Source organism: Rhinolophus sinicus, chromosome 12 (genome assembly GCF_057876585.1).
Source record: "Rhinolophus sinicus isolate RSI-liver-muscle chromosome 12, RSI-T2T, whole genome shotgun sequence".
NCBI lineage: Eukaryota > Metazoa > Chordata > Mammalia > Chiroptera > Rhinolophidae > Rhinolophus > Rhinolophus sinicus.
The window spans coordinates 28,065,799-28,085,305 of record NC_142512.1 but is presented as its reverse complement, the minus strand read 5'-3'; the positions used below and the strand labels follow the sequence as shown (position 1 = coordinate 28,085,305).

At 46.4% G+C, this 19,507-nt stretch overlaps 1 protein-coding gene across 30 annotated transcripts in view; it reads right to left on the bottom strand.

Moving 5' to 3' along the window:
* The window catches only part of BCAS3 (BCAS3 microtubule associated cell migration factor), a 520,381-nt gene that overhangs the window by 12,008 nt on the left and 488,866 nt on the right, over window positions 1-19,507 (bottom strand). For 10 of the 30 annotated variants that reach the window (XM_074320580.2, XM_074320578.2, XM_074320586.2 and 7 more), the window contains 2 exons: window positions 10,659-10,826; window positions 598-663 (listed from right to left, as the gene is read on the bottom strand). In XM_074320580.2, the coding sequence (XP_074176681.1) occupies window positions 598-663; window positions 10,659-10,826 (234 nt within the window). Of the gene's footprint in view, window positions 1-597; window positions 664-10,652; window positions 10,827-19,507 lie in introns of all 30 variants that reach the window. The other 20 variants (XM_088802094.1, XM_074320579.2, XM_074320576.2 and 17 more) reach the window with 3 other exon arrangements.

Genomic DNA, 19,507 nt, shown 5'->3' with positions numbered 1-19,507 from the left:
GTGCATTTGTTCTGTCAGCCCTCCTATGGGTAGGAAGGGGTTAACCAAATGTTTATCACAAGGCTGGCTTCAGAGTTGAAAGTAATGTGATCAGTAATGAATTTTGTGTTACATTAGGTTGTATAAATGGACAGACAAGCGCAGACAACAAGTGGCCAGGAGTCGGGGCTAATCTAATGATGTAAAAATAGAGACAGCACCAATTATACTAGGGGCCAGCTCCAGGCTCCTGCAGGGACTGCAAATGAATAGGTACAAATCAAATTACTCACTAATAGACGCACTACAAGAGGGGCAGTCAATGGTAAATGCATTAGAGCCTAGTGACCTCTCTGCTCTGCACAGCAGAATCCGAAAATTTGACTTCCATCTTAAAAGTGGGGGGCAGGGAGTGAGATTCTCAAAGAAACTCTTGTTGGGTGAAGAACGGCAACGACTCCCCATCCCAAACCAGTCCATCGCCAGAAGGTGTCTCCTGTCTGAGCTGACCTCTTGGCCTTACCCCTGCGCACCAGGGGGTAGGGAGGCAACCTCTTGAGGGACAAAAAGAGCAGTGGGACAAAACCTTGCATGGAGGCAAAGCAGGAAGTTACATACCAACACACTTCACAGCCATGTGTCTCTCAGGGGTGATGGTTTTTACTGCTACATCAAGGGCTGTGTCTGTATTGAAAATAAAATATTTCTTTAAAGAGGATCACAACACGGACCTTTCAGAGAGTAGTCGATCAAAGGGAGTAGATATCAAAATCTGGTTTGACCACTGAGAGCTTTGCAGGGGGTGTTCATGGTCTGTTCCAAGGCACAGCACATCTAGTGTTTTACATATTTTTCACTAGCTCCAACCGGTATCACCCTTCCCTCTTTTTCTCCTCCCCACTCCTGCCTGCTGGGTGTCTACAGTTCTCTGCCTATCACAAAGGGCTGGGAGCAGGGAAGGATCTGGAGGGAGAGCCAGCATCTTGGGAAGCCTCCCTGGTTTTCTTCCTCTTCTTGGGTTCCATGGATGTAGAAACCCAGCCTGAAGTTCAAAGCTGTTTGGCAGTGTGGCTGGCCTGCTGAGAGAAGGATCATGGAGACGTGCTCAGATGCATGAACTATATGCTTATATTCAGCTCTCAGTGGCTTGGGGATGAAGAAAGTATGAAACCAAAGGATCTCCCAAACCCTCCAAGGACCCAGCCCATGCCTGGATGGAGGCAGGGGCGCTGATAGGCATAGCACCCCCACACCCCCAAGCCTGCACCAGTCACACACATCAAAGTGGAGGTGGCATGCCAGCCCTGGCCCACTGGAGCCTGGACATGATAGGAACATGCCAGTAAAATGAGCACGGGGTGCCCAGAATGGAAAAAGTCATCCTAAACAAATGAAGCAACTGGATGTAGGTTCTCCCCAAACTCAATTAAGCACATAGAGGGGTGGAATCACAGGCTACCATGCTACACTAAATAAGATGTATGCAGGGGGAAAATCAGAGGAGGTCTGTGAAGCCCGGTGCTGGAGGAGTCTGCCAGAAAATTTAAAAATGTCTTACGCAGTGTGCGTTCAGGTCCTTGGGGAAAGAGATGGGGTAGAAAGAGAAGCAGGCAGGAAGAAATCACCAAATGTCAGAGGTCGGACAGCTGATTCTGGTATGGGTGCTTGGAAATGATTCCTTCTGCTAAACTCAAACAGATTGGCATGGCTTGGCCTTCTTGGTACAGTGCTCTCTTTTGCTTTAAAGCTGAGGCTCTGGATTCCTAAAGGGTCAGAGAGTCATTTCCAACTTTCATTTTCTGTGTGTATGTGTATCTGTTACCAGCCATCAAACCTAGGGGTGGTCCACATACCTCAAACCATCTTCTGAGGAGGCAGGGGGCAGAGGCTGGGATGGATATTTAACCATCCATGACTGTGTTCAACTTTGTTCAGATCTCACACCTCCAAGAAAGGTCAATGGTTAAAGGTGAATAGTCTGGCAGAGGTGGAAGAACAGAGAGAAATCCTCCCTTTTGTTAACCATTTACCTGTGTTAGTGTCTCAAGAGGAGGGCCCTTATCTGGGGGTCCCACTGCCCTGCCCCATTCTTTTGTCTAAGCCTAATACATTTTACACAGGAATTCCTGCCTCTATGTTGGGGTAACACCTGTAAAGGGGACTCTGAAGGTTCACCAATGAGGTCACATTGGCACTTCCTCCTTATTGATAGGAATCAGCGTGCTTTGGTTACAGAGTTCAAAGTAGACTTTGGGCAAGTGAGAAACGTGCACATGAGAAGGAGGGAGAGAGGGAGGGAGGGAGGGAGGGAGGGAGGGAGGGGAGAGAGAGAGAGAGAGAGAGAGAGAGAGAGAGAGAGAGAGAGAGAGAGAGAGAGAGAAACTATCTACCTAGAATCAGATTTGAGAACTGGCCAGAAACTAACAAGTGTGTCTTTTAAACACAGTAATCTTTCCCATTGCTCTGGCTGGCTTTCATTTACCTCTCAGGAGCCACAAACCCCCATCCAGTCATTCAACAAACATTAACTGGGGCTCAGCTTGGCTCTCATCCCAGTGCTGGATGCTGGGCAGGGAGAAGACTGTGGTTAGAGGTAACAGAGATGAATCAGACTTGGTCCAAGGAACTGGAATTGCATTAAGTAAGACACGCAGTATGGCTGAGGGACCACCAGGGCTGAGCCTTCCCCCAGTGGCATGTAGAGGGAATCAGCCATTGCTAGTGAGTGGAAAAGGCACCATATGTCTGGAGAGTAGGAGGTGCAGAAGCTCAGAGGAGACAGAAAGGGCATTTGGCTGCATGGTCAGAGAAAGCTTCACAGAGGAGTTGAGATTTGAGCTTGGTCTCAAAAGGCGACTGAGCAGAGGGGAAGGGCAGCAGGTACTTCAAAAGAGCCAGGTGAGCAGGGCATGTGCTGGGGATGATGGGATAATTTTGACAGGTGAGTGTGTTTGCATGAAGGTGGTGGTGGTGAAATATGAATAAGGGGTTATTGTAGAAGGGGGAAGTGAAAGATCAGGCTGGAAAGGAAGGTGAGGAAGGCCTAGAAGAAACTTGAAATTTCATGACAAGGAGCCTGGGCTGTAATGTGTGGGCCCAGGAACTTCGTGAGAAGGCAAATGGGAGAACAGTCAGAGCAGGTCCTACAGTGGCCCTGACATAGCAGGTGCAGTAAGTAAGTGTTTACTAGATTGACTGGTTTCCTTCTCCCATGGTGTCAGAGAAGAAATTGAACCAAGAAAGAGAAAGGAACCTGCCTACGGTCACAGGCTTCCTCCATTTCTTGAGGACTTCCAAATGCTACCAAAAAGAAAAAACAAACAAACAAATATCCTTCTCTTTGGCAGTAGCTGGGTGCTGGGAACTGCAAGGACTGTCCGATTTGGCCTTTCTCACCAGTGGAGAGTAGCTAGGAACAGACCATCTGACACTGAACTGAGATACACATAGCAACACCAAGGATGCCACCCCTGCTGCAGCCCCCCCATTACTCCCCAAGGAAGCAGCTGCTCCTTTCCCCCCTGAGCAGAGGTACTGTGGCTTGCCACTGGCCCTGGGCTCTGTGTCTGGGTGCACCTGTGCTTTTGGGGGCTTACGATCAGCCATTGTGGCATTTGTTACTGAGGAGTTCCTACTTTTGTTTTCACATACTGGAAAGAGCATGACCTGTGGGCCGGGGACCACTCTGGATTTCTGCTTGGTCCAGTTCAGTTAGATGGGCCGCCCTGGGCAGCTGGTGGTAGGAGCCAGAGAGGAACTGACCCACAGTTCAGCACTGCTGCCTCCTCCAGGGCTTTCATCTCTGTGAGGGGAGGACCCACATCTTACTTCTTCCTCACAGAGTCCAGCCTAGTGCGGAGGGAATCAGAGGTGCCTACAGAGAGCCTGCCTGCCTGCCTGCCTGCCTGCTGCAACCGCGAACAGAATGTGCGGCCCACTGAGGAAGTTGTTGAGGGGAGACACTGAAAGCACTCTGTAAAGGCACTGTAGAAGGAGGAAAGTTCCATGACCTGGTTAAGCAAAGCAGAGAAAAGGACCTCAGTGACTGGCTTAGTTTCTTGGATGACAGTGTTTGCCCAAGAGCAGGGAAGTCTAAAAGATAAGAGAATTAATTCACTTCCCTGATGCCTGCAATTATTGTCATCTGATCACGTGACACCTTGAGATGGCATTGGGCTAATATAACCCCTACTGGAAATGTAGCTTTAGCACGAATGTGTTCCCAGCCCTCGGCACTGAGGCAGCCCGGAGCTCCAAGGCCCATTGGAAAAGCTAACCCTAGAGGTAGGATAGAGGGTCCAACATGCTGGGTTATTTGTTTTAGGGTACACATCTGGCCAACTCCAGTAATGACAGCTAGCATTTATTGAGAGCTTAATTCCTATAGCCCTGAAATGAAAGATGTTATTAGCATGTGCGCGCACACGCGCACACGCGCGCACACACACTGCTTTTAGTCCATCTTTTGCAAAACATAGGCAACCAACAGATATTTGTTAACTAACTTGTTGAAACCTTCCTGTGCCCATTTAAAAACTGTATAGTGATCAAAATGTGCTTTTCATGTTAAAAAGGAAGAAAACCCCCCACAGCCCTTGCAATAAGTAAAAGTAATTTCTGACAGAAATCTTTCGAAGAGCTTTGGTTGAAAATAGTCCACAGCCTTTTCTGTTGAGCAATTAATATCGATACAGGAAAATTCAGAGGATTTAGCAGAATAAACTAAGAGGGACCCAGTAATCCCACTTCTGGGTATTTATCTGAAGAAACCCAAAACACTACTGAAAAGGGACATGTGCATCCACATATTCATTGTAGCATTATTTACAATAGCCGAGATAGGAGGCAACGTGGGTGTCCATCAATGGATGAATGGATAAAGAGGTGGCACACACACACACACACACACACACACACACACACACACACACAATGGAATATTACTCAGCCATAAAAAGAATGAAATCCTGCCATCTGCAACAACATGGAAGGACCTAGAGAGTACTGTGCTGAGTGGAATAAAGTCAGACAGAGAAAGACAAATGCCTTACGATTTCACTTATATGTGGAATCTAAAGAATGAAACAAACAAAACAGAAATAAACTCATAGATACAGAGAACATTTTGATGATTGCAAGATGGGAGGGGGTTGGGGGAGTGGGTGAAAAAAGGGGGAAGGATTAAGAAGTAAAAATTGGTAGTTACCAAACTGTCATGGGGATGTAAAGTACAGCATAGGGAATATAGTCAATAATATTATAATAACTGTTTGATGTCAGATGGGTACTATTAATAGATTTATCAGAGTGATCACTTTGTAAGTCATAAAAATGTCTAATCACTATGCTGTATACCTGAAACTAACGTAATATTGTATGTCAACTATAATTGAAAAATTAAAAAATTATCAAAAAAAAAAGAAAGCTAGAGCACTGGTTTTCAAACTATAGACAGCAATTCATCAATGTACTGTGAAATCAATTTAGTGGGTCATGACCGTATTTTATTAAAAAAATGAAATAAAATAGAAAGTACAAGAATGCATTGCCTATAATATTGTTTTGTGAAAGTTTCATCTGCTTGGTTAAGGAAGTACATGATGTATTTCTGACAGAAGGTAAGAGGCTAAAATTGAGCCCATGGTGTATCCCCAAGAGTAACTGCTCCTGGACTAGAACGACTTCTGTTAAAGAGAATGCAGACAGAAAAAGATGAAGCCTCTTTCCTACCTTTAGTGCTGTGACAGTAAAGGAGAATGAAACTGTGTTCCCAGGACTGCAGGAAGCCACAGTCATGGGGAAGAGACAGCCCCTCTTGACCTTGAGAACCGACTTAGTGATCTTTTAAGAGTCAAGAGCAGCAAAAGGAGCTTGCCTGCAACAAAGATGTGTCAAGAATACTTTAAACAGCTGATCAGAAACTGGGAATTAGGCCTGGGGCTTTAGCTGTTGGGTGTATGAGAAAGCAAAACAGAAAGACAAGGTTTAGCTAAATGGCGATTGAAAGAATTTAAATCTAAAGAGAAAATGTACTTAATATGAATCCAGGTGTTTATTAAATATTTTTTTCCTTTGGTATTAGGTTGTATTTTTACCTAGACACAAAACAATTGGGATAAATACATGTTTTGCTTATTTTAAAAATTATATTTTTCTAGAAAAGGCAATATTGAAAGGAATGTCTGCTAAGCAGGAATTAGTCAAGTTATTTTGAGGGGGGTGACAGAGAGAGGAGGGGGCTGTGGGAGACAGCATTCCAGGCAGAAGGAGAAATATGTGCGGAGGCATATCTGGCGGGCAGAGACAGCACGTGTACTTAGAGACTCTCCTGGGAGTTCAGCTTGGCTGGTGCTTGCACAGAGCAGTGAGAGAGAAGTCTAGAGAGAGGGCAGCGGCTGCTCATGAAGGGCTCTGTACATAGTGAGATGGGCTGAGAGAAGGATAAGGTTGTGGGGAGACGAGTTCAGTGTTTGATGTGTGGAAATGTCGGTAGGTGACTGTCTAGATGGTTCTGTAGTTCAGGAGAGAAAGCTAACTTGGAGATTGTTTGGAAATCATCAGTCTATGGATAGTATTTGAGGCCACAGTAGCAGAGGAGACTGCCTTGCACTGACTGAGGGAGGAAAAGAGAGCCAAGATAGGGCCTTGAGAAATATACTTACGGTTGACAGAGAAGGAAAACCCAGAACAGGACTTGAGAAGTAGCCGGAGGTAGAAGAAAAACCAGGAGAGTGTGATGACATAACAGGAGCCGCAAGGACAGCTCTTCAAGACCACAGGGTGTGGTTCACGGGCGAGAGTTTGGGGTAAAGTGCTGAGCAGTTGTTGTGGTGGGGTAGGCTGGGGACAGGGGCAGGGGGAGGGGAGAGGTTGGTACAGGGACGTTTAGGCTCTGTCTGGGTGCAGGAAGTCCAGAGATTTCTCACATCGTCACTACCATTTTCTGAGAGCGAGAGCCAAGATGGTGGGGTAAGACATTTGAGAATGGGAAGTTTGAATAGTGTCCATGAAGAAGGAAAAAAGACTGATTTCAAGGTGATGGACTGAGTGTTATGTACCACGCTAAATAAATAGCATCTTAATTCATACTAAATGCATAGCAATCATATGAAAACAAATCAAAAATAAAAGATAAACTCTTTGAAGATCAGAGATTTGGGGAATCTTTAAGAGAATAAAAACAGGCCAGAAGCCACAGCAGTAAGCAGGGGCTGAAGCAGAAGTGCTAATATATAGAGTGAATGTAGAATTCATTCATTCATTCATTCATTCATTCATTAGTTCCTAAGTACTCCTACTATGTGCTAGACGCTGTTCTAGGCACTGGTTTCTGCTGCAAAAGATGAGTGCAAACTGAGACTAGGAGAAGGGGGCAGTAGGAAATTACAGGGCTCACTGGAGACTAGAGATCAAAAATTTGTAGGGGCACTAAATAATATGTGATCTTTCTTTAGCAACCTGAGTGTAAGAGCAAAGTTAGATTGACCTCAATTTGGAGTTCAGCTGAATGGGGACAATGGAAGCGTAACAGGGACAAGGGGTATGATGATATTAGCAAGAAAGCAATCTGGCCAGAGCTGGACTTGCAAATCACACATACGATCTAATTAGACTAACGGGTAAGCAGCTATCATGGGGGCCAGAACTAACACCCACCTCATAGGTTAACCGTGTTTTCGAACAGACCTTCTCAAACTTGAGTATCTTGTTAAAACGCAGGTGCTGATTCGACAGGTGTAGGCGGGGTCTGAGATTCTGCATTTGTAATCAGCAACTGGGTATACGCACTGCTGCTGGTTCACAGACCACTCTTTGAACAGGAAGGTTTGAGAAGGTTTTGCTGTACTTTGGGGAGAGCAGATGTACAGCTTACCAGTGGGGTGCTGGAGTTCTTACTAAGTCAGTAAGCTGACTGTTATACATTCTCAGGAATTCTGCTAGCTGCTGACTGACATCACGTTGATCGCTTGAAAATGGCCATAATAAGAGTTTTTACACAATGGAAATTCCCAAATGCTACAGATCAGGGCTTTCCTGCTTCCCTTTTGAGAACCGGGTGTTAAACATTTGCCAGCACATCACTAGCTAAACCTGTAGAATAGTGAGGCATGCTAATATAATGGGCTTCAGTGGTCATGAAAGTGTGCTCCATTCATACCTGAGAGGCCAGCAGTCCCAGTGGCCAGACTAAAACAAGTGCTGCTGGAAGGCAATACAGGAACTGATTACCTCAGAGTGAGTACCTAACAGCGGCAAACACTTGATGTCACCCTATCTATGAGCCACTGAGAGAAGCAGCGTTGTGGGAAGGGAGAGTGAGACTGAGAGGCTGCTGTAGGCAAAGGCTACTTGTGGAAATTCTTATCCACATTGCACTGTATTTCCCTGGCTATCTCTGGGGAGCAGGCTGGCTCTGGCGTGGGTGTGCTAGGCTGCCCTTTCAGAGCTCTGGGCTGCACCGCCAAGCTGATATTTTATCTGGCGTTCTAAAATGTGAAGAGTGATTCTCTGCAACGGCAGAGGGAAACAGGTTAACTTTCTTAATGTCTGCTTTACTTATTGGCCTTTGAAATTGAGGCCGAGTTTAAAAAAAAGAAAACACAAAATATACATTTAATATGGTCGAAGAAGACCAGATGAATCCCTTTTGGTGACAGTTGGGGGAGGAAAATGAAATCCCTCTGCTCAAAAAAGGGCGTGTGCTATTTTCTGACCTGTGGGTCATGCAGTTTTAATTTCCTCTCTCTCTCATTTTTGTTTTTTTTTATTTCACGAACCTGCTTAAGGCCACAAAGTCTCTCCTGAATCCCTCAGCTGCCTGCAGATGAATCACTGCCAGTTTTGCTCAGGTTACTAACGGTCCCCAGCTCTGACTGAATGCACCTTCGGAACTAACTGCCTGCTAGATGACAGTGAGATGCTCCAAGCAGCTTTGGAGGAGAGCTGACCCACAGCCGCTCTGGCCCCTGGAAGGGCGGCTCTTGGGGAGTGAGTCTGGTGACACTAGGGGATGGTTTATGTGAGCTGGGGCAGGCCAGGGTCCCTAGAGATGCAGGGGAAAGGCTGTGCTATGAGCAAGGTTCAGAAGGGGGAAAAGGTTTCCTCCCTTCGGCCAGCTTCCAAAGAAAATGGAGTTAAAGCCCTAGTAAAGAGCAGAGCTGCTCCTCATCTGTGGGTCCAGGTGGGAGAATAGTGGCATAATGACCTACCATCCACAAGCTGGAGAGTTTTGTGATGGGGGTGGAGTGATGGGGTGCACATGTCTGTGCCTTTGTGTGTACGAGGGAGTGGGACATGGCTTGTTGCAGCTTCCAAGGTCCACATCTCCTTTCCTTTCAGGGTAGAAGGGGGTGTGGAAGGGGGCTGGTCCTCAGAAATGGCTGTGTCCTATGGTCCAATAAGGCACTTCTGTATCTCTAGCCAAACTGCTTCTCTCCCTCTCGCACATCCATTCTGTTCATTTGCCAATTACTACACAAGCACTATGGGCAGGCACGACGCTAGTGCTGTGGGGATACAGATGAGTGTGATATGTCTCTATCCTCTTAGTGTAGGAACAGTGGGACTAAATGGGATGGGGAGGGAAACGCTTAACTGCTAAACCGAAATTTTCAAAAGATCCAGAGGACATGCAGGGAAGCGAGACTGTATGATACTGCCAGGCATTTGAAGCTCTGTCCCAAATGCTTTCCTGTTTGTTCCTGCCCCGGGGTTGTAAGTTGCTCCTCACTGGGATCCTCTTTCCACGTAGGCATATGGAGCAGAGATGGCACAGTTCACAATAAAGACAAGCAAGAGTGGGCAGGCCTGTAGCCAAGATCTGCTCGACCCAGCACAGAGTTCCTGCCGACCTCAGAAAGCTGGGAGGAGACCGGGTGGGGCAGGCTTTCTCGGGCATAAAAGCTCGGCTAGAGCAGACACTAACAACCCAGATGTCTAGAATAAAGCGGTGCTTTGGAAAAAAGAGAGCAGATTGTATTGTAATTGTGAGGAGATGGAAGGTCTTTCCTGAGTGCACACTGTGTGTGTGTGTGTGTGTGTGTGTGTGTGTGCGCGCACGTGTTTGTGTGTGCTCCTCCATGTGTCCATCTCCTTCTGGGGCAGGGCTCACCCATCATCTAAGGATGACTTCTGACTGCTCAATGGATACAAGAAGTCGCCCTCGGCTCCAGTTGCTGAGCCCCCTCAGAGGCAAGAGTGCAAGGGCAAAAGGCAACATAAGAGAAAGCTATCTGGGGGACTCAGACCAGGCCTCCATGCTTCATGCTTGCTCCCTCCCAGGTGGCAGGCCCAGTGATACCTGCCAACATATAAAGCACGGCAGAAGAAGGTATGCTGCCTTAGCACTCGGTGCCTAAGGACTGTTGAAAACCTTAGAGATTGCAAGGCTGTCCCTTCCCCTGGAGGCGTCCCCCTGGGAGCCACTTCCACAACACAGTTGTGTCCATCACAGCATTTTTGTATGAATTATTCCACACAGGAAGTGTCAGGTCCACTGGGAACTCCCCTTTACACAGGGTCTCCCATTACCAGAGGCTTCCACAATGGATGGCATTCAGAGTGCTAACTAAAGAAACAAATGGTTAAAACAAACATACACCCTGTCCCACCAAAGAAGCTCTATGCCAGCAGGTCCCAGTCACGACCGCGTCAGGCTAGAAGTGTGACGCTACCTTTACCTGTTCCGGAAACCACAACGTCCCGGCTGGGTGACTCAGCCATGGCATCGGCGAGACGCTCCCGCAGGCCCTCCTCAGTGTGCTCCATGGAGGACATGTGTCGCAGCCCGAAGCCCTCAGGCCAGCTCCCACACACCTCCAGCAGGGTGACGCTCCGGTCGAAGGTACCTGCAGCACACATGGGACATCTGACATTGAGTCCACACTGTCAGACAGCAGGCCGTTCTTTTTGTCTACCCACCACGGACTCCCCTCTCCGCCCAGTGTCCATTTCAGCTCTTCCGCAGGATGAATGAGGGAGAGAACACTACAAAACATGTGTGTGTAGGGCAGAACGAAACAGCTTGTGCCCCTGGATCAGAGTGCAGACATCCAGGAAATGACCTCTATGTTGGTGGGCTAGTGGCTTTTAAACTGGGGTCTGAGGGGCTGCAGGGTTCCTCTCAAGTCTTCTGGGACGGCTTCAAGGGCAGGGAACCTTCTTCCCAGGTTCAACCCACACACCTCGACGTTTCTCTGGTTAATATAATAGGGTTTCACCTTAGAATTCATTTAAATCAGGGGTTACAAAGCTTAAACATTTAAAAATGTTTTCTAAACCATTATATCCTCTAACCGATACCAAACCTTATTTGACATTTGAACCTCAGAAAAGTTATGGCCCCAAATCCAACAGCAAGTGTGTGGCAGACCTGGCTCAAGAACTCAGATCTCTGACACCTCAGTCTAAAACTCATTCAACTCCACCGCCTCTAATCGTCCAGCTGCCCAAGGACCTGTGTACAATCAGGGTACCATTTTGGGGATACCCGCAATAGAGTTCAGTGATGGAACGTTCGGCAAAGATCTTTCCTTAATCCGAAGCTGCCCCCCTAATTCCAAACGTACATAGTGCTCTGCTGAACGCCAAGGTTATATTTTACATGCAAAATTGCTTCAAAGTCTCAGTTTAAATTATTCTACTTTATTATACAGCAAGTCTTCTGTGAAAGCTTATTTCATCCACTCTCTCTTGGAAGGAGATTATAGTCATGCTCTGTTGCTTTAAGCACATACCATTTCCCCAGCGATTAGGTAACTGAATCCACTGCATTTATTGGACTTGGTTCCTGCCAGCACCAGGAAGATGGAGAAAAAATGCAAATGCCAATGTTTCCCGAAGTTAAAAGTACACGCAACGCACACTCTTTATCAGGCCTTGCTTCTCCTCTTTGATCAGCCGTCAGAAACTATCTTCCCTCGGCAGTTAGGACTGGGTAGCATCAGCACACACTCTCTGCCACTGACAGGTGGTAATAGAGAGGGTGCGAGCCCCAGCCCCGGCAGGCGGCCCTGCCTCTGATAATGGCCAAAGCATTGAGGTGATAACCGTTCGTAAACACTCCGACAGCCGGTGACTCCATACATCAGCAAAGAGGGCCAGATAATCTTGAGCTCTCCTGACCAGACAAAGGCCCTTGGCCAGCCTGCTGCGATTTATATGTGTGGCCAGGGTCACTACTGGCTCCTGAATGTCATCAGCCAAGTTTGGCTTTGATTTATCTCTTGCCTAATTGTAGAGTCGATTCCTGGTGTTGGGAGAATTGGGAGCATCTGTAAATGCATCTCTTCAAGAGGAAGCCCACCTTGGTAGAGGGTTGCCAGGGAGCAGCTTCTCGGGTAGGGCACACAGCAGTGGGGAGCTGCCTATACCACCTTCTCTGCCCATCAAGTGGGGTCAGGATGTGGATCTGGGGAGTGAGGCGCTGGGCAGTGGAGGTGGGGTACTTTGAGTCTCAGCCCGCCAAGGGCCTGAACTGGGGTGGAGTCATATACTGGCAGTACAAAGCCCAGAGCCAACACTCAACCAGCAGTAGCAACAGCGCAAAGGTGCCCGGTCCCCAAGAACATACAGGGACGGATGACATAAGCTAAGGTTTTGGTTCTATGACCCACTCACTAAGTGATGTCAGGCAAGTCCCTCCATCTCCTTTTTCCATCTCTGAAGTGGTACTAATAACTCTTTACCCTGACTCAAAGGAGGGAGGAGGTTAAGTGGGGTTCCTGCCAGGAGTCTGTGCTCTCCTCTACTGCTGCCCCACTCTTGGTTGACAAGATCAAGAGCTATGGCAGCATTGTTTCTCTGAAGGGTCTGCCTGGGAAATCTGTGCTTAGTGATTTCCAGAAGAGGGGATTAACCATAAAACATGGGCATTCCTCTTCCCTGTACATCCAGGGTTGAGGGGGCAGCTTTCTTATGGACAGAGATATCCCAGAGTCTGGGGAAGGGAAGGGAATGGCCTTTCTTTTTCTCACTTCACAAGAGCAGAAAGGTGGTCAATCAGTGTTGGTACACACTGTGCTTAGACGCAAAGGCAAGGTAAGCTAATAGCAGGGCCAAGAGGAATAGTGGAAGCCACTTCGGATCAGTAACAAAACAACAAAAAAATCCAGCAAGATGTTATAGCCAGAAGTGTTCAGGTAAGAGGGTGGGTCTGGTCCATGACAGATGGTAGACGCCAAGGGAGTCTGTAATAATTTTAAGGGACAAAGCAACAACACATGGGAGAAAAGAATCATGAGTTAGTGGAGAATGGAAACAGACCTGGACTTAAATATAGGCTTTCACACATTTTAGCTATAGGGCTCTTGGCAAGTTCTTAACCTTTCTGAACCTCTGATTCCTCATCCACAAAAATGGAAAAAGAATACAATCCTACAGGGCTGTGGTGAGGACTGCAGTAGGTAGATATAAAAGTACCTGGCACATAGTGAGTGCCCTGTACATAATGAATGTGCTCACATGTATGTTAATAACAGATATGTATAACTTTATGCCACTTGAATCATCATTATAAATCTTCATTATCGCCGTGATCCTGAGAGATAGTACAGGTACCACTCCAGTTTCTGAAGCTCCGAGAGATTAAGTGGCATGCTCAAGGTCTCTAAGTGGGAGACGTAGAACCCAGGCTCCCTACTGCTCAGCTCGGAGCTCATTCTAGCAGCTCAGACACTGCTTCCCGTAGTTGCACTTGCAGTAGAGAACTGTTCGATGGAGAAATCACCTCTGTTTTTCTTAACTTGTTCTGAGAACTCCTGTCACCTTCAACCAATGCCTTTTAAAAATCTTTGCCACTTCCAACCAGCCCAAGTTCCTTGGAGGATCATGGTAAGGCTGATGAATCATTCTGTCGACTGGATGGAACACAGGAGAAAAGAAAAAATTGATAGAAGGTCTCATCTGTTCTCTCTTAGCTTGGGCACTGCTAGGAAGCTGTGGGTAGGAGGCTGGGGATACAAAAAGTGTTCAGCAAAGGAGCATTCGAGTGTTTCTGCTGTCCTGAGAAGTCAGAGAGAAGATACAATTGGTGGTCCTGCTTATCATGCCCAGCAGGGGCTCTGCAATGCCCCCTTCCTTGGCTTCCCTTCCTCCCCTGCCAGTGCAGATGAGGGCAGCAAAGGAGCTCATGGAGTCTCCCAGTCCTGGAGTGAGAGAAGGGCTGCAGGTGTGTGTGTGTCAGCAGGGGCTGGGGTTAAGAGGCCAAGCCCTCGGAGGGTGAGGTCACCTCTGGGTTCTTAGGCGACTGCATATCTTGTCAGTGTTGTCGGCACAGCTATCATTCATCTGGCTAGCTCAGAGACACTCCATCACATGGGCTGGCCCTTTGAGTTCCATTATGGGGAAAAGGGTCAGTTTCAAGGGGGAGAAGACACTTAGTGCAGGCTGTTTGCAGAACACAAAACATACGTACTTAGCAACAAAGATTTTTTGCCAAGGAAGCAATGCTCTGCTGTTTACAAAGCACGCTCACGTTTATTATTTCAGTTAACTCTCACATTCATCAAATATTGATTAGTGTCCACTATGATATGAGTCAAACACTGTACGGAGGTATGGGAATAGAAAATGAGACAAAAAAAAAAAAAAAAAAAAGAAAAGAAAAGCTCATGGATCTTCACAGTACTCCGGGAAGCTGCAATTATCACCATTTCACCATTTTACAGGTTTTCATTTTACTGAGGCTGAGGGAGGTGAGGTAACTTAAGGCACTGGTTCTAAGTGTAATAGTCTTTCCTAGGAATACGATTCAGTTCAAGTCTCACCTGCTCAATGAAACCTTGAGTGACGACTCAAGTTATAATGAGCTGATTGTACAAAAGGTTCTTTACCTTTTGGCGTAAAGCTGATAAAAACTACGAATTTACCTCCCCAAAATGTGTTTTTGCACACATAAAATTACACAAGCAATTTCAGGGTATTTATGGCTGCCTCCAAAGCCCAAGCGTGGATCCCAGGTTAATCACATCAGTGACACGGCATTATTCCCACACTGCTGTGTATTATTCTCACAGTCTGCTCTCCAACCTAGTTCAGAAGCTCCTTGAGGGCATGGATTCCCCTATAAACCGTAAGTCCGTAATAAGCACAGAACTGTGTGCACCATATTTGCTCAAAACATGTTTGTTTATTGGCTGATTATGACCATCTGAGATATTTGACAGTCACTTTAGAGTCAATACCCATTGGATGGGGTCCCAGAGCTAAAACATCTAGGGCCTGGATTGGGAGGAATGAAATTGAGATAGGCAGAAAAGGGAGCTAAAATTAAATAAGAGGAAGGAAGAGGATTGTAAGTGAGCAGAAACCAATGTCATGACATCACTCTGCTGCCTTCTGTGCACTTAGTAGAGATTTGCGATTCTGGGGAACTGGAAGAACCCAAACAATCTGCCTTGGATGGCACAGAGAGCTGGTCTCATACAGGTTAGCTTCCCGAATCCTGCTTCCCAGCTTGGCATCCTGTGTTACGCTGTCTCCCCAGAGGAGAAATGGGTCAGGTTATTGGGTTTCACAACCCCATTAAAGGCATGCTGTGACAGCTGGGAAGCTGGCAGCACCGGGAACGGGCAAGGGAACACGTGCTCTGTCTTTTGTACATCATTGTTGAGGGGCAAGGAAGCCCAGGGGGTGGAGGTGGCATGGGGGGACGGGATGTTCCTCTGAGCTGATAGTGTCTAATCACACCCGTGCTATTTAGGAGACTGTGGCCCAGCCTCTGCTTTGCATCAATTAGGGTTGGACTCGATGAGAGCCTGTTGATCAAATTTCCGGCCACCAGGGAGGCCAGGTACCAAGAGCAAAACTTGTCATTAAACAATGCTCTTCAAGACGTAAGCCCTGGGGCCGACCCGGTGGCTCAGGCAGTTGGAGCTCCGTGCTCCTAACTCCGAAGGCTGCCGGTTCAATTCCCACATGGGCCAGTGGGCTCTCAACCACAAGGTTGCTGGTTCAGTTCCTCAAGTCCCGCAAGGGATGGTGGGCTCTGCCCCCTGCAACTAAGATTGAACATGGCACCTTGAACTGAGCTGCTGCTGAGCTCCTGGATGGCTCAGTTGATTGGAGTGCATCCTCTCAACCACAAGGTTGCCAGTTCGACTCCCACAAGGCATGGTGGGCTGCACCCCCTGCAACTAGTAATGGCAACTGGACCTGGAGCTGAGCTGCACCCTCCACAACTAAGACTGAAAGAACAACAACTTGAAGCTGAACGGCACCCTCCACAACTAAGATTGAAAGGACAACAACTTGACTTGGAAAAAGTCCTGGAAGTACACACTGTTCCCCAATAAAGTCCTGTTCCCCTTCCCCAATAAAATCTTTTAAAAAAAAAAAAAAAAGACGTAAGCCCTTCCGGGTGAGAGCTCCTGAAAATGATGTCCATGATAACTAAGAAATGATCCCAGGCATGATCAAAGCAACCACTGGAGCATCTCCTTGCCTGCTCTCCAAACTAGCTCACCAAAATGAACTTGAGACTGGTGGAGGGGTTGTCAGGGAGAGTTCTTTTCTCTGCACTACAGGTTGGTTCATATAAGCACAGGCTGAGGGCATTAGCTTTACTTGGTTATTGGTTGTGACCACGGGCGTATTTTATTATGTCAGTATGCACTATGTCTTGACTAACAGAAATTGGTTCATTGTGGGAGAGTGAGAGAATATGAGAACTCCATAGGTCCCTCTCAGTTCTTCAGTTCTTTAGAGTAGTTCCCAAGATAACCATAGACATGGTACAGAGCAAAGGGGCCTAGATCCTGGCAATCTTGGGACTCAGATTATTTAATAGTTACCAAACTTGGAACAGTGGACCATGTTTGTCCCCTCTTCATCCATTTGGCTCTGGTATTTGGATTTGGGGGTTAGGTCATTTTTAAAGGATTTACTACTCCAGTTTAGAAGCAAGAGAAAGGAAAGGCACCAGCAAGGAGAGAAATGCCTTAGCTAATGTTGGCAAGCCAGGCGGTGCTGATGTGCCAGAGGTGGTGTTCCCACAGGCCCTTGGGCTCACTAGTGGGAAGGGATTATTCTTTGCTCATTAGAGGTCCATGAACAGACAGCCATGTGTGGCCAACATATCAAAGGGTTCTGAGGCCAGGGAAGAGTTCAACAGTAATTGAGACACCAACAGTCTCTTTGCAGTTTAACACAGAGTAGTTGTTTTGATAACTACTTTCACCAACTCACATTTTAAAGGTTAGAATACAAATCAAGACATCTAGGTTATAATTGGAATTCTCCCATTAACTTTTCTGGCTACTCTGGGTCTTAATTTCCCCACATACCACATGGAGAATAAATGAGTGACTCTCACTTAAGGGGTTCATTACACGTTGGCACTAATCCTTTCCACGTCATTAACAATAACACATTAACAAGGTAATGGTGAAATCATATTTGATGTAACCTAGGGTAAAAGGTACCAAATTTCATTTTCTATGAATCAGATAACATAATCAAGAAGTCACACCATAAGAGTCTTTAAAAAAATTTTTTTTTTAAACTTAATTAAAGGCACATGGTAAGCAGAAGACCCGGGTTCAAATACTATCTCCTGCTATTTTCTCACTGTATATATGATTGTGGAAAAGTTATTCAGCCTCTTTTGACCTTGGTTTCCTGACCTACTATGGTGAGTAAAATGGTGTCACCTCAAAAAGATATGTCCCCCTCAGAATGTTACCTTGTTTGGAAATAGGGTCTTTGCAGATATAATTAAGGATCTCAAGATGACAGTATCCTAGATTTAGGGGGAGTCCTAAATCCAATGACTAGTATCCTTATAATAGAAAGGAGAGGGAGATCATAGACACACAGGGGAAAAGGCCCCGTGGAGACACAGGCAGAGGTTGGATTTACACTGTGACAAGCTGTGGCACACCTGATGCCACCAGAAGCTGGAAGAGGCAAGGAAGGATCTCCCCTCGAGCCTTTGGAGGGAGCATAACCCTGCTGACACCGTGATTTTGAAATTCTGGCCTCCAGAAATATGAGAGAATAGATTTCTGTTGTTTTAAGTCACCACGTTTGTGGTAATTTGTTACAGCAGCCCTAGGAAAATAATACACCTGAAAAACAGGGAAACAAATATTTGCCTTCTAGGGCTGCTGTGAGCACCTGATCAGATAGCCTATGAAACAGTGCTTTGTAAAACTGCACGGGCCACTCAAACGTAGGGCACTACCCCGGGGCTCTGGGAGAAGCTCTCCTTAGGGGCCATGGGAGTCTGCGAAAAGCTTAGAAAGTGAAGAAAGTGACTGGGGCCACCTCTAGACTAGATGACAAGCAGCTACAGGAGCAACACTGGGTGGGGAACAGTCACATCAGCTCCTGGTCTGGGCATCTCCATCATTAGGGCTGAGTGGTTCTGTGTCATTACATAGCAAGGGCCTTTGATGGGGAGTCACAACATCTAAGTGGGTATGTGTCCCCCACGTCTCCGCGGAGGGCTGCAGGAGGCACAGGAGAGCAGGAGTGGCCTCTTAGCTCTGAGGTTAGGTCTCTTATATCTCCTAATCTTCCTACATCTGAGGGTGGGGATAGGACATTTCAGCTCCCTAAACTCTTTAATGAATAAACAGAATCATACTCAACGTGGATAAGGATGAAATGAGATAGTTTATTGGTATAAACTATCCGAAGGGAGATTTGGCAATATGTATTAAGACCCTTTAAAAAACATGTCCAACTATTGACCTATGAATGCCACTTCCAGAAATCTAGCCCAAATAAATAATCTAAGATGCCAATAAACCTTTGTGCATAGAGATGCTCAGTGCCACTGTAACAGAGCCTTACAATATTTACTAAATAAAGTATACTTCATTCTGGTGGAGGAATATTAGGTAGTCATGAAAAATGATGTTTATAACAGGGGACATTTTAAAAGACGTAATATTAAATTAAAAAAGCGAAACAAAATTGCATAGTTAGAACAATGTAAAGGAAGCATAAAAAACATTTTAAAGGATTCACGAGAAAATATGAACCATGGCTGCCTTTGGGTAGTTGGGTTATATGAGACTCTTCTGTTTATTCCTTTCTATATGTTTCCTGAAACTTCTGTAATCAGTATACACACACACACACACACACACACACACACACACACACACTCACTAAGGAAAAACTGAGAGAGAAAACAATGCTCTGTGACAGAAGCACTCATGTTTCCCGTGAGAAGCATTTGAGGGGAAGGCCTGACTTTGCTTCCCTGTCAAGCCCTGTGCTTGACTCAGCGTGGGGGGGAGGAAGGGGGGCGCAGGTGGGCCTGCAGCTCCATGGCCCATATTTGACTCTTCTCCCACTGGCCCTGGCTGGTTGCACGCGATGTTGACTCATCCTTGTGTACATCTGACATATTTCCTTTTAATTTGTATCAGGAATGTGCACCAACTTGTGTGTGAAAAATGTCACAAACAAATCCACTTTTCTACAAATTTCATACATCAGATCACAAAGGGCCAAAGAGCAGCTCTGGAAGAGGTGGATTTTTAAATCAACTCCCTTTATCTGTTACCTTTTTTCCCCA